The following is a 14,350-nucleotide window of genomic DNA, read 5'->3' as shown; positions in this document are numbered from 1 at the left end:
CAGTAAAGTTTTTTTACTGAAACGGTTCAGTAATAGAATATTTTACTGATTTTCAGCATGAATGTCATGTTTTTACTGACTTTCAGCAAAATAATTTACTGAATTCATTTCAGTAATACGCATTTTACTGAAAATCAGTAAAATAAGTGTCAAATTAGTCGTTTCACTGGATATCAGTAAAACAAATTACTGAAAATGCAGCAATTCATTCTGTCAAATCGACCTGTTAGTTAGAACATCAAAACAAAACAATGCGGTACTTACTTGCTCGTGATGTGCAAAAAGTTGATTTTGTAGGCGCTTACAGGCACCCTGGTGAAATTTCAGGTGATATTTCGGCTTACGGGATTAATTTAAAAGAATTGGCAGCCGTGTTGGTGTGTAAAATGTTTGCTACAATCCACTGTGCTTGCTGAAATTGCGTGGTGTCTGTGAGCGCTTACTGAACCATCTACACTTGCGGCGGTGAAATACAGTATAAAAACTGTATAAAACAACACGAAACATGTATTAATATGAACTGAGCGACTGGCAATATCTGCGCATCAATAAAAACTCAATTTAAAAGAAGGATTTCGTCATTTTTTAATCGCTACCAACTACTGAAAAATCAGTAATATGAGAATGGCTTTACTGGGATTTCAGTAAACGAGCTGTCATTTTGGTGAGCACCGGACATTACTGAATGATTCAATAAACATTCTTTTTACTGAAAAGATTACTATAACTACAGTTAAAAAAATTTTAGTAAAATTTTACTGAAGTTCAGTAAAAAAAGTTTTCTGTGTAGTGTGTGCCAAGCGCAAGACGAGAGTGAGTTTGCGAAGCGATCGAGCAGGAGCTCTCGGCAGGGGCGCTCGGTGCGGCTGGTGCGCGGCCACCGCAATGGTGCGTTTTTAAGTGTTATACGTTTTTATTATTATTTATTATGTAAAGTTTTAATATCTGTTAATAAAATAATAATAATAATAAATAATAATAATAAAATAATGCAAAGAGCAGTTCATAACAGTGGCGACGAGGATGGGATCCTCCTGCGTAAGGGGGATCCCAACAAGAACCCGCGGACGCCATCGCGATCGGGCCCATCTCACTTTTGCTGCATCATCGCGGCGGCCATCGCGTTGGCACCGGTCCCCGTGCTTGCAGGACACCGCGAACGGCTTGGGTCGCTACCACCGCCAACACCGAGGCCTCCGGCTGCCGTCCCATCATTGGCGACCACAGGGGCAGCCGAACACACACTCTCGGCGACAAATAAGGTCGTCGGGCTGCAGCCCCAGCAACGCCAGCAGCAACACAGGCGAGGCAGCTTTCCGCCTTGCTGCTGGATTTTCGGATGAGCGTCACATCCGCCCATGCTGTAGCCCCAGCTTCATCGGGCGAGGACGCATTCCGCCCAGCTGCAGCAGCAGCACGGCAAGGATCCATCGGCGACGAGCAATACCGCCCTTCTCGAGCTCAGCACATTATCGGCGAGGCACAAATTCCGCCGCGGCTCGAGCCCTGCCTCTCACCACGGCGACGTAACATTCCGCCTCGGCAGCACAACAGGATTGGCAACGCACAAGTTGCATCGACTGTAACACAGTAGTCCACATCGGCGCGAACGCTTTCGCCCTGGCTGTAGTTGAACAGGCGTCGCCAATTGCGCCTCGGCTACAGCCACAGTGTCCAGAGGGACGAGGTAGCATGCAGTCCCGGCTGCAGTCGAACGGGCGTCGCCAATTGCCCCCGACTGCAGCCACAGCATAAAAGAAGCGCGATGAGCCAAAGCATCATAGGAGGGCGAGGAACCATGCCGCCCGAGTATTTTCATCTCTGCCGCCCGTCATCGAAAAAAATACATCGCTGCTGCCCTGGGGCAAGGATCATCATCGTCATCATCATCGCGGCATCATCATCATCGTCATCATCATCGCGGCATCATCATCATCGTCATCACCATCGTCATCATCATCGCCGTCACACCATCGCCGCCGTCCCAGGGAGCCGCACAGCAGCAGCATCACCGCCGCGTTATCGCCATCGCGGTGAGGATCGAGAGCAGCAGCAAGCGCTGCTTAGCGCGACAACATCGGGGTCCCAAAATCTCATCAGCATCAGCCGGAAGGGTGTCACCACGCCGGTATTCCCTTAGTGGAATACCCCCGCGTCGGTTCGAGCCCTTCGGTATTAAAAGGGAGAGATGTTATGGGCAGCCGTGCCGACCCCTGGACTTGCCGTGGCAGTCCACTGCCACGCACACTGTCGCACAAAGCAGCGCAAGGCTTAGTGTGTGTCGAGCGCAAGACGAGAGTGTGTTTGCGAGCCGATCGAGCAGGAGCTCTCGGCAGGGGCGCTCGGTGCGGCTGGTGCGCGGCCCGTACAGTATACGTTTAAAGTGTTTGTTCATTAGTATTTTATTTATAGCGTATGTTTAATAATTGTTGAAATAAAGCAAAAGTGTTCAAACATAACAGGAAGTTATGTTGATTATACATTGTGAAGAGCCTGAATTAAAACATTGTGTGTGAAATTTATTTGATGTTGGTGTCTTTCTATCAGCAACGAACATAATGTATCCCATATCAAAATTTGACAGGCCGTCCGATAAAATCTCATGCGAAAAAGCGTTGCCACCGCCCTAACAATGTATCTCGGGGACCGCCTGTACGTCGTTACCGTAGGGTAACTGTACCAGTTTTCGGCAGTGTACCTATTTTCGGCAGGGTAGCTAAAAACGTAAAATTCTGCACAAATGCGGTACAAAATTTCACAAAACACAATTTTGTAATGAAAGTGAACTTATTTGTTATTCACATACGTAGTTTCACACCATTTCATAACGTATTTTTCAAAATATCAAATAAATTGTGCTTTTTTTCGGCAGCTTTGCTGTCAGCCAATCGTTTGGCAGGTTTTGTGATTTTGTGAGTAAAACAATGAAAAAGTGGTGTATATTAAAGATTTTATGCTTATTTAATTTATTCTAACTTGTTCGGAATTTTAAAATCACGATAAACAAGTTATTTTTCACTTTAAATGCTGCCGAAAATAGGTACACAGTAAATGTTCATTTTTGACAGCTTAATGTTGTGGGCTCCTGCCGAAACTCGGAACAATAATACACCTTGGATTTGGCTGAATTTTCCTTTAAAACTGTGGTGAATTCCGCTCATTTTCACACAATTTTCGTAATTCTTTATTACGTTTCCGTCTTGTTTATTACAATCCGTCTTGCACAGCCAACAGCTCTCTTCGAGATCAATCACAAGATTGAAGTTTTTTGTCGTTCTGCTTCCTCAGTCGCCGTATGTTTTCGCCCTGCTCTCCGGTTTCGCTTCTGTCATCTCTCAGCTTTTCGGGTGCTCCCTTGTTTTTTAAATTGAACGTTATTGCGCAGCTCGTACTTTCATATCGCAGGATTATTCGAATCTCATTTTAATAAATTTCTTTCTCTACCGTTCATTCTTTCGGACGCTCAGTTTTAGTTTTCCTTAATATTTGTTTTGTCTTATATTTAATCCCTAGTACTAATCCCTACATCTTCCCTCTAATCTACTCTTATTTATTCTATCTGGTATATAATGGCGTCCTTATATCTATTAGGCTTCCGTATCTCTCGTTTTGGTCTTTTGTTATGTTCTACTTCGTAAGGCGCTGTCATTATTACTTCCGCGTTTGAATTTATTTCATCTGCATCGCTCTGGTCTCTTATGCTTTGAGCAGGTGCACGTTTCACTTTCTTTACATTCCGATTTAGTTTAATTCCATTCTCGCTTATTGTTAGAAACTAACAAAGAAACCGAATTTTTTAGGCTTAGGCGTGGTGCCAAAAAATTAGTTTTTATTTTATGCGTTTTGTGGCTTGTTGTCTCGGCGAGTTCGTTTTACTGAAAAGGGCCGAAACTGCCGGTCGTTCCCTATTTAAACTATTTTTGTCCTATCCGCGATGCGCTGGCTGACAGTTCGGCGGAACCCTACAACGGTTACAACATTGTCCCCCGAGCGAGACGCTTTTGATCTAGATCGCTTGTATTGTCGTCTCGCTGCTGTTTCAACTGTCAGCCTTGTTTACTTTCCGCTATGGAAAACGTGGTCGCGATCGATTATTCCCGTAACACAGTCTGCGGTGTTGTGGTAAGTACTATTTCCTTTTCTAAATCTAAAACGGCTATTTTGTGCGCAGGTCTTACGTACGTTCCGCAACCCGTATCAACGGTGGCCTGCCTAACTTGCCCGTCCTTAGCATGTACGACAGAGGTCACACGTCCTTTGGGCCAAGAGTTGCGAGGGAGGGTGTTATCGACTACGATCACGACGTCCCCTTCCTGGATAGGTTGCACCGGCTGGAACCACTTCGTCCGACGAGTTAGCGTTGGTAAGTACTCGGCCACCCACTTTCTCCAGAATATATCGGCATTTAGTTAAGCAGCTTTCCAACCCGATTGCACGGCGGCTGGTCCCTCACACGGCGGAATAGGTGGTTTGCTTCCGTTCGAACTCCCCAATAGCAGGTGGTTTGGGGTGATCGGTCCGGACATCTCGTTATCCAGTGGCACATACGTCAACGGTCTGGAATTAAGAATAAGCTCTATCTCTGTGAATGTTGAACCAAGTACCTCGTCTGTCGGTCGCCGTGGCAGGTCGAGTTTGCCCAGCACCGTTTTTACTGAACGAACGAGCCGCTCCCAGCACCCTCCGAAATGTGGGGCTCCCGGCGGGTTGAAGGTCCACTTTAGGTACGGTCCGCAAAACTCAACCATCAGCTTCTCATGGTCGACCAGTTTTAGCGCCTCATCTAGTTCACGCGACGCTCCGACGAAGTTGGTCCCTCGGTCACTGATGATCTCTAGCGGTGATCCGCGCCTGGCTATAAATCTACGGATAGCCATAATGCACGACGCTGTGTTGAGGGAATGTGCTATCTCTAGGTGTACAGCTCTGGTCGTTAGGCAGGTGAATATCACGCCCCATCGTTTCTCTACTCGCCTCCCGACTGCTACGAGGAACGGCCCGAAATAGTCCACACCTGTGAATGAGAAGGATGGCCGACCAATTGCCAATCGTTGTCGAGGTATATTTCCCATCCATGGAGGATCTGGACGTGCGTTTTTCACCTTGCACCATTGGCACAATCTTCTTACTCGACGGTATTCCCCTAGTAATCTTGGTATGTAGTATTTCGACCGCAATTCGTTTATCACAGTACTGTGGTTGCCGTGCTTGTATTTTTCGTGGTACTCCTGCATCAGCAAATACGTACCGCGGTGGTTGCCAGGAAGAATGATCGGAGTGCGAGTTTGTTCGTCAATGTCTGCGCACTCGGAAAGCCGTCCCCCGAGTCTAAGAACTCCGCGACTGTCGACTATGGGAGAGAGTTTATAGATAGGGCTATTTTTATCAATCGCTTTCTTCCATGGGTGAGTTTTCCGGCTCGGTCTGCGAAGACACTCGATCTCACGCGCATAAGCTTCACGCTGAATGGCTCGATAAAGGGCGGCTTCCGCTTCTGCCAGCTCCTCCTGAACGAGTGGTCCCTTTCTTGCGGCGTCCTTAGCTAAGCAACGTCGTGTGCATGACGAAGCGGATGACAAAACCAATCGAACGTAGGACGCGCTTCCATCTGGAGAAACGATCGAACAGGATGAATTGTTCAATAACGCGGTGAACACTTACTTGCTTCCTTATTTCTTCCGTCGTGTCTTTCGCAGGTGTGTCATTTGCTGGCCACTCTGGCTCCGATTTCCAAAGAAAGGGGGGTCCACGAAACCATCGACTGCTCTGTGATAGGTCCGGGACTTGAGTCCACTTAGTGCCGTCGTCCGCAAGAAAGGGACCACTCGTTCAGGAGGAGCTGGCTACTACTTTTGCTCCTTCTCTTGCAAGTACTTTGAACCTTTTGCTTGAGAAAGTTGGGTCTATTTTGTTATTCTGCGTAATCGTTGTCACTACCGTGTCTCCTACTACAATGTCGCTCTCTGTAGCCCCGTGGTGTTTGTCTGCGAACTGCTTGCCTTGTAGCTTGGCTAAGGCATCGCTTTCTCGTAGTGCTACTCGATCTAGAGGCTCTTTTGCTTCCCAAAGACATGTAAATGTACTCCGATAGCGCCAGCCAACGAGCAGCTCGAATGGAGTCACACCTAAACGAGAGTGGTGTTTACGAGTATTGTGGGTATGGACATATTCCTCCAAATCCACTCTCCAAGGCTTGTTTTCCTGCCTACCCTCAGCCACTGCTTTTATTATACCCTGATTTTGCCTTTCCACCGCACCGTTCGATTGCGCGCTTAAAGGGATACATTTTCTAGCCTTTACCCCTTTTTCTTCCCAATAGTTTTTAAATTCTGAACTCTGGAACGGTGGACCATTATCGCTCTGAATAATAAGGGGCAGGCCCCATACTGAAAGAAATTTACATAACGCTTGATTTGTGCTTCGTGCGTCTGTGTGTTTCATTTCCGTAACGTGCAGATACCGAGAGTATGTATCTACACAAATAAGAAATTCTCCAGACCCACATTTTGGTAAACTCAAAAAATCTATTTCTAAGATTTCCCATGGCCCATTTGGAAGCTCTCTACTAGAAAGTGGAATTGGTGGATTTCTCCTTGAAATTAATAAGCACGTTTCGCAAGCATTAACGTAATCGGTTGCATCTTTAGCCATGTTAGGCCACCAAAAAAAATCTCGAAGAATTCGTTTTAAGGCGCCGATTCCCACATGACCACAGTGAGCTGCTTCTAAGGCTCTGCTGCGAAGACATGAAGGAAGAATTACTTGATCTTTTTTAAAAACGATTGGACCAAGCGTTCTTAAATGTTTTGCTTCTGATTCGTAGCGGATTGTTTTATTGTTTTATATTAATGCATTGCCTAACTTCTTCTAGCTCCTGATCTATTTCTGAAGTCTTTTGTATTTCTGCCCATGAAATGGTCATAGTACCGGCATCCAAAGAAAACAGTAAATGCTTTTCGTTTTCTTCATCGAAGGCTTCATCGCTCTGGGATTTACTAATTAACCTGGATAGTGCATCAGCAACATTCAATTCTCCTGGTATTCTCTTTATCTCCTATATGGATGTTGTCACATAGCGCAGGTACTGAACGACCTGTATTAAACCAGGAGGGTTAACGGACACGAAGCGCAAGCCGATTAGGACACGAAGTGACGAGGGAAAAGCTATAAAAAGAGCGCAGGATAAGATTTGCGCCCTTTTCAAACCACTCGCGGAATCTAGACAAATTTTTTGGCAAACTAAAATAAATCGTTTCGGCAAAAAATTATCCCGCGTTGGTTTCATTTTCCTACATTCCAAAAAATTTGGTCTGAACTAAATTGTCTAACGATTAAACGTATCGTATTTCGTTTCGCGGATCGAAAACAAGTAAATCGCGCGTTCGATTAAAAAGTGTCCGTGCCCGGTTAAGTGAAGAGTGCAATGGAGCAGCAGTCAGCGCGTCGTATCCCGAGGGGGGAACCAGCTACCCCAGGGGCGTATCAGCAGATGGAGCGCGAGAACTTTCCCAGCGGCCTCAGCGGAGCGTCCACCCCGAGACCATTGCGCGCGGCTGCATTCCCGTCGGAAGTAACCAACGCAGGAGCCACTACCTCCTATGAGTGCGTTGAAAGTAAGGCGGCAAATATGCATCGGCACGAGCTCATCCCGTCGGAAGAGAACACCCAGAGGCGCATTCTCGAAGCAGGAAGTAAGACCCCTCATACACTGGTGCGGAGTAAGGCGGGTGAGTTGAAAGGGTACGGCACGGAGAGCACGATTCGAGATAATGAAGAGACGTGGTCAGCGTCGGAAGGGGCCATGGAACGCGTCGAAGACGCTGCGATAGAAGGGGACAGACGACGCGTCGTGCGCGCCGCATCAGAAGGTGATATCGAACGCGTCGGGCGCGCCACGACGTCATGTGAAGAACGGCGTAGGAGGCGCCTTATTCTCGAACACGAGATGCGATTGCTCGACATTGAAGACGATCTAGGTGGCGAAAGGCCCGTCGAACAGCCTCTGGGAAACAGTGTACCTGCCGTCCGGCGGGAGGCCGAGTTTGAAGAGTGGATCCGCGGTATGGAAAATTCTATGCAGCTGACTGCCCGCCAAAAATGTAGCCCTGTGGTGGGCCAATTCGCGAAGGGCCATGACCTCTACGAGAGTAACACACGCACACTAAAGCACTCCGCAACACAACATGGCCATGCGACGTATGAGGCACCCGTACAGCAACAAGGATACGCGACACAATCGAGGTACGTTGCACCGTACGGACGAGTGACACAATCAGACTACGCGGTGCAGCCTAGACTCCGGAAACAGGAAGGATATGCGACCCATCCAGAAAACGCACTTCACTACGAGCATACGGCGCGCCATGCACACACTCCACACGCGGGTTACGTTCGCACGACACACGGGGCACAGCGGAACACACACATTTCACACGAGGGCTACGGCCACACAATGCACGGTACACAGTACAACACTCGGCCACTAATACACAGCACTACTCTGAGCCAAAGTCAGATAGCGGCCCGCCAGCCGGTACCGAAGGACTTACCAATATTCTCCGGAGTTGTGGATGACTGGCTAGTCTTTATAACGGCCTATGACCGCACAACAGCCTCTTGTGGTTACACGGACGATGAAAATGTTACTCGTCTGCTACACGCACTAAAAGGTCCTGCACTCGACGCAGTAGGGCATCTGTTGTCCTTCCCAGACGGGTTGAATGAGGCGATTGAGACGCTACGTTCACTTTACGGTAGGCCTGATTTGATCGTAGAATCCATGATCCGCAAGATCAGAGGAATGGCGGCTCCCAAGGTCGAGGACCTCTCCACTGTAGTGCAGTTCGGTTTCGCGGTGAAGCGTTTGGTTGGAGCGGTAAATGCGTCCCGGTTATTGGCCTATATGTATGACGTGACCTTGCTGAAGGAGCTGGTGAGGAAGCTGCCCCCCGTCTTATGCATCGACTGGGCACGAACAAGAAAAACGATGCAGGAGGTGACGATGATTGAATTCGGAACTTGGATTAGTGAGTTAGCCAGTGATCTATGTGATGTCATCGATATGACGCCATCCCCGGAAGTGCAAAACGTAGCGCGGCGACAGCCGGAAACATCACTAAACCAACATCGGTACCAGCAGCAGCTTCAGCCCCGTCGTAGTCACCCCCAGCGGTTCCAGCCAGCGAGACCCGACCAACAGCGACCGTACGGTACAGGCCGAGTTCACCCTACCTACTGCAACGCGACGGTTCTACAAGAGGAAAGTGATGGTGTTTTGGACCCGATGAGTCAAATACAAGTGCCGACGACAGCTTGTGCAGTATGTGGTAAGAGCTGCGGTTCTTTAGACCAGTGCGCGAAATTCCTCAACACCACTGTGGCTGCAAGAAGAGCCTTCGTAAATGAACGAAGAATGTGCAGGAAGTGTCTTGGTTATCATGGAGGCAGATGCAGAGCAGCACCGTGTGGCGTTAACGGCTGTAGCGTACAACACCACGAGCTACTCCACGCAAATGATGAACTTCCAGCTAGCACAATCTCGCGGGATTCCTCAGGTAACAATTCGGGGACCGGGACGGGAAACGTTTTCGCACATACAGGAGCAAACGATGGTGCTCTGCTGAAGTACGTGCCCATATCTCTCCACGGACCTGCTGGGCGCGTAGACACGTACGCGTTCCTCGACGACGGCTCTACATCAACTTTCATGGACCATGGGTTATTAGCAGAGCTGGGTTTATCCGGAACCCCACACCCTCTGTGCCTGCAATGGACTGGAGACATAAGAAGAGAAGAGAACGAGTCAGTAAAGCTGTCGGTATGCGTATCCGCTCCCCACGAGACATCTACCGTGCACGAAATGTCGGAAGTGCACACCGTGAAAGAGCTAGCGCTTCCAAAACAAACGATGCACATGACTCGTCTAGCTGCAAACTACGCTCACCTGAGAGGTCTACCGGTGGACTCCTATGAAGAGGCCATGCCACGAGTTTTGATTGGCGTGGACAATTGCAGATTGAGCCATCCACTGAAGAGCGTAGAGGGTAAATGTGACGAGCCGGTCGCCTCGAAGACACGCTTGGGTTGGGTCGTTTATGGCCCTTGCACCAACGTAAGATTCACTCCCGAGTCACAACGTAGCCTTCTTCACGTATGTTCCTGCGATGGCTCGCCTGATGATCGACTCACAGCTGCGGTGAAGGAGTATTTTAAACTCGAATCGATCGGCATCAGCACATCGACCAACAGCCTGCAATCTAAAGACGACGAGCGCGCTTTGGCCATATTGGAACGAGAAACAAAGCTAAGAGACGGACGCTACGAAACGGGACTCATATGGCGCCGTGACGATCCAGATCTACCTTGTAACAAGGCTGCGGCCACAAAACGGTACGTATGCCTAAAACAAAAAATGAGTAAAGATCCCGTTCTATCCAAAGCTATCCAGGAGAAGATGCAAGAATACTTAGCTAAAGGTTATATCAGGAAGCTTGCAGACTCCACATCGATTGTACGGCAGAAGAACGATTGGTACCTTCCAATCTTTCCGGTAACCAATCCGAACAAACCCGGGAAAATCCGTATGGTTTTCGACGCAGCGGCCAAGGTAAACGGAGTAAGCTTGAATTCCAGACTTCTTTCTGGACCCGACATGCTTGCTGGACTCGTGTCAGTGCTGATGAAGTTCAGAGAGAACCGTGTGGCGATTGTCGGCGACATACGCGAAATGTTCCACCAAGTGGCCATCAAGGAAAAGGATCAACGAAGCCAAATGATCCTGTGGGACGGCGAAGACCCCGATGCCGGACCGGCAATTTACGTCGTGACCGTGATGACGTTCGGAGCAGCGTGTTCACCCAGCAGTGCACAATACGTAAAAAACGTGAACGCAGGACGATTTGCAACAGAATACCCCAGGGCAGTCGAGTGCATAGTACATGAACACTACGTCGATGATATGCTAGCCAGCGTCGAGACGGAAGAGGAAGCTAAAGATCTGGCCGACGCGGTCCGTTACATCCACGCGTGCGGCGGTTTCGAAATCAGAAACTGGGTTTCGAACTCTCGGGCCGTCATGCAACACCTGCAAGAGGATACAAAGGGAAAAAATATTAGTGCGAACTATGGTCTATCCACCGAAAAGGTGTTGGGAATGTGGTGGAACACATCATCGGACACGTTCACATTCCGCTTATCCACGAGGCATGATCAAGAGCTTTTATCTGGGAGAAAGCCAGGAACGAAACGTGAAATACTACGGACACTTATGAGCGTTTACGACCCTCTCGGACTACTCGGACATTTTCTAATGTATTTAAAGACTTTGCTGCAGGAAGTTTGGCGCGGAGGCACCGGTTGGGACCAAGAGTTGAGCGACCAGACGGCAGGGAAATGGACGGAGTGGTTACACGTGCTTCCCGATGTCGAACAGGTGACTATACCCCGATGCTATCGATGTATATCCTCCACAGATGCCAACGTTGAGCTGCACGTCTTTTGTGATGCGAGTGAGAAGGGTATGGCAGCAGTTGCTTACTTCCGTTTCGAGGAAGGAAGGGATATGCATATCGAATGCGCTCTGGTAGGATCGAAAACGCGCGTGGCGCCGCTTAAATTTTTATCCATCCCCAGACTGGAGCTGCAGGCCGCGGTCATCGGTGCAAGGCTAGCGAAAACCATATCGCAAAATCATCGACTGTCGATCGGACGAACCATCTTCTGGACCGACTCTAAGAACGTCCTGAGTTGGCTTAACTCAGACCACAGGCGCTACAACCAATTTGTAGCATTCCGTATAGGAGAGCTGCTAGAAGGAACCAATCTGGATCAATTGCGATGGGTTCCAACCAAGCTGAACGTAGCAGACGAGGGCACAAAATGGAGCAAACGACCAGACCTGTCAGCGCAAGGGCGGTGGTTCCGTGGGCCGTCGTTCCTTTGGGAGCCGGAAAGCGCCTGGCCGAATCAAGAAGGGGTACCACAACGTACCAGTGAAGATCTGCGGAAAGGAATGAACCATCACCTAGCAGAGAGGCCGCTAATTCATTTGGAACGGTTTTCCAGATGGAACCGAGCGCTGAGGGCTATGGCGTTTGTGACGCGCTTCATAACAAACATGCGTCATCTAGTTAAGAAGGAGCTGAAAGTGAACGGGCCGCTGACGCAGGACGAGCTAGCGGAGGCGGAGCGTATATTAATACGATTCATACAGCAGAAGGCGTATCGTGGTGAGATGCAACAGCTGAAAAATCGGGAGCTGATAAAGCATCCGTGGAAGAAGAGGATCGACAAAGGCAGCAGTCTATACAAACTATCGCCCACTTTAGACGACCATGGGATTCTAAGAGTGGGGGGACGGCTAACCGAGTGCGTGGGAATCAGCGAACCTTCCCGCAATCCTATAATCCTGCCTAGGAAGGAGTACGGAACCGATCTCTTGATGCAAGCGTACCACGCCAGGTACAAACACGTGAATCACGGTACAGCTTTGGCTGCACTAAGGATGCGATACTACATCCCAAAAATCCTGGGGGAATACCGTCGCATAAGGATAAGCTGCCAGAAATGCAAGGTGGACAACGCGCGCCCGGAACCACCTTTAATGGGTAATTTACCGCTTCAGCGGGTCGCAGTGGGTCAAAATGCTTTCTCGTTCACAGGTATAGACTACTTTGGGCCCTTTCTAGTCGCCGTCGGACGACGGGTAGAAAAACGATGGGGCGTCATATTTACCTGCCTTACGAGTCGGGCGGTCCATCTGGAAATAGCGGCATCCCTTAACACTGCCTCGTGTATCCTAGCCATCCGACGCTTCATCGCTAGACGCGGAACCCCGCTCGAAATCATCAGCGACCGAGGGACTAATTTCGTGGGTGCTTCGCGAGAGTTGGACGAAGCAGCGCAGGAGATCGACCACGACGCAATGATGACAGTATTTTGCGGACCGCAAACGAAATGGAGCTTCAACCCCCCCGGGGCTCCCCACTTTGGCGGCTGCTGGGAACGCTTAGTGCGCTCGGTGAAGAAGGTGCTGAATCAGTTCGTGTTTCCTAAAAGACCAACGGACGAAATTTTGGCATCAACCTTTGCGGAAATCGAGCTGATACTGAACTCGAGGCCACTTACCTACGTGCCGCTGGATGACGAGATGACGGAGCCTATGACGCCGAACCTATTGCTACTTGGGACTCCAGACGGAAGTAAGCCGCCGGCTGTGTTCTGCGACAGCCCCGCGGCTCTAAAATCGTCCTGGAAGATGGCACAACACGCGGCGGATGTGTTCTGGAAGAAATGGTTGGCAGAATACTTACCGACTCTCACCCGTCGAACCAAGTGGTTCCAACCCGTACGACCACTCGAGGTAGGAGATTTAGTTGTAATTGCGGATAATAATCTCCCCAGAAACTGCTGGCCAAAGGGTCGCGTTATATCGGTAGTGGTGGCTAAAGACGGTCAGGTTAGGCAAGCCACTGTACAAACCGCGAACACTACCTACGTTCGATCCGCGCACAAATTAGCATTATTAGACGTAGGAACGAATAATAGTTTGACACAGCAGTGTGATTGAATTTAAACAAAAAAAAAAACTCTCGATTTCGCTCAAGCCGTAAAGAAACATAGACTGGATAGCACGAGGTTGCGAAAAAACATAAACAAAGGCACGCGCTAAAGTGACAGGTGCGATGAGGAAGTGCTGCCACAGTTGATGTGAAAGTTGAACTGTGGAACACTTGGGGGGACAATGTTGTCACATAGCGCAGGTACTGAACGACCTGTATTAAACCAGGAGGGTTAACGGACACGAAGCGCAAGCCGATTAGGACACGAAGTGACGAGGGAAAAGCTATAAAAAGAGCGCAGGATAAGATTTGCGCCCTTTTCAAACCACTCGCGGAATCTAGACAAATTTTTTGGCAAACTAAAATAAATCGTTTCGGCAAAAAATTATCCCGCGTTGGTTTCATTTTCCTACAATGGATATCCTAACCTATATGGAAGTAATCGCAACGCCCAAGTCTCCGCGCGCGTAATGGATCTTTTTCCGCAACGGTGAGAGCCTCGGAATATGAATTCATTTGCCTCAGAATCTGTTCTTATGGTAAATAATTTGTTGATTAGATAGTAAGAAAATCTTTCAACCCCCCAAACTATTGCTAACGCTTCTTTTTGAGTTTGAGGATATTTCATTTCCGTATTCGTTAATGATTTTGAAGCACAAGTAATTATACGAGGGCTACCTTTTTCATTAAATTGAACAAGGACTGCACCAAGTCCTACAGGTGAAGCGTCTACAAAAAGCTCTGTTCTGTCCTCTTGGTCGAAGTAACCTAGTTTGGTAATTGATTTAAGT

General features: G+C 48.7%; 1 protein-coding gene across 1 annotated transcript; it reads left to right on the top strand.

Moving 5' to 3' along the window:
* The first annotated feature begins 7,423 nt into the window (after positions 1-7,423).
* On the top strand, positions 7,424-13,446 carry LOC125908335 (uncharacterized). Its single transcript, XM_049611039.1, has 3 exons — positions 7,424-9,326; positions 9,555-13,360; positions 13,402-13,446. The coding sequence occupies exons 1-3, from the start codon at positions 7,424-7,426 to the stop codon at positions 13,444-13,446; spliced, it is 5,754 nt and encodes a 1,917-aa protein (XP_049466996.1).
* The last annotated feature ends 904 nt before the right edge of the window (positions 13,447-14,350 follow it).

The sequence above is a fragment of the Anopheles coluzzii genome, chromosome 2, assembly GCF_943734685.1.
Source record: "Anopheles coluzzii chromosome 2, AcolN3, whole genome shotgun sequence".
Classification (NCBI taxonomy): Eukaryota; Metazoa; Arthropoda; class Insecta; order Diptera; family Culicidae; genus Anopheles; species Anopheles coluzzii.
The sequence above is the reverse complement of the archived record's forward strand: the minus strand, read 5'-3'. Positions and strand labels throughout refer to the sequence as shown.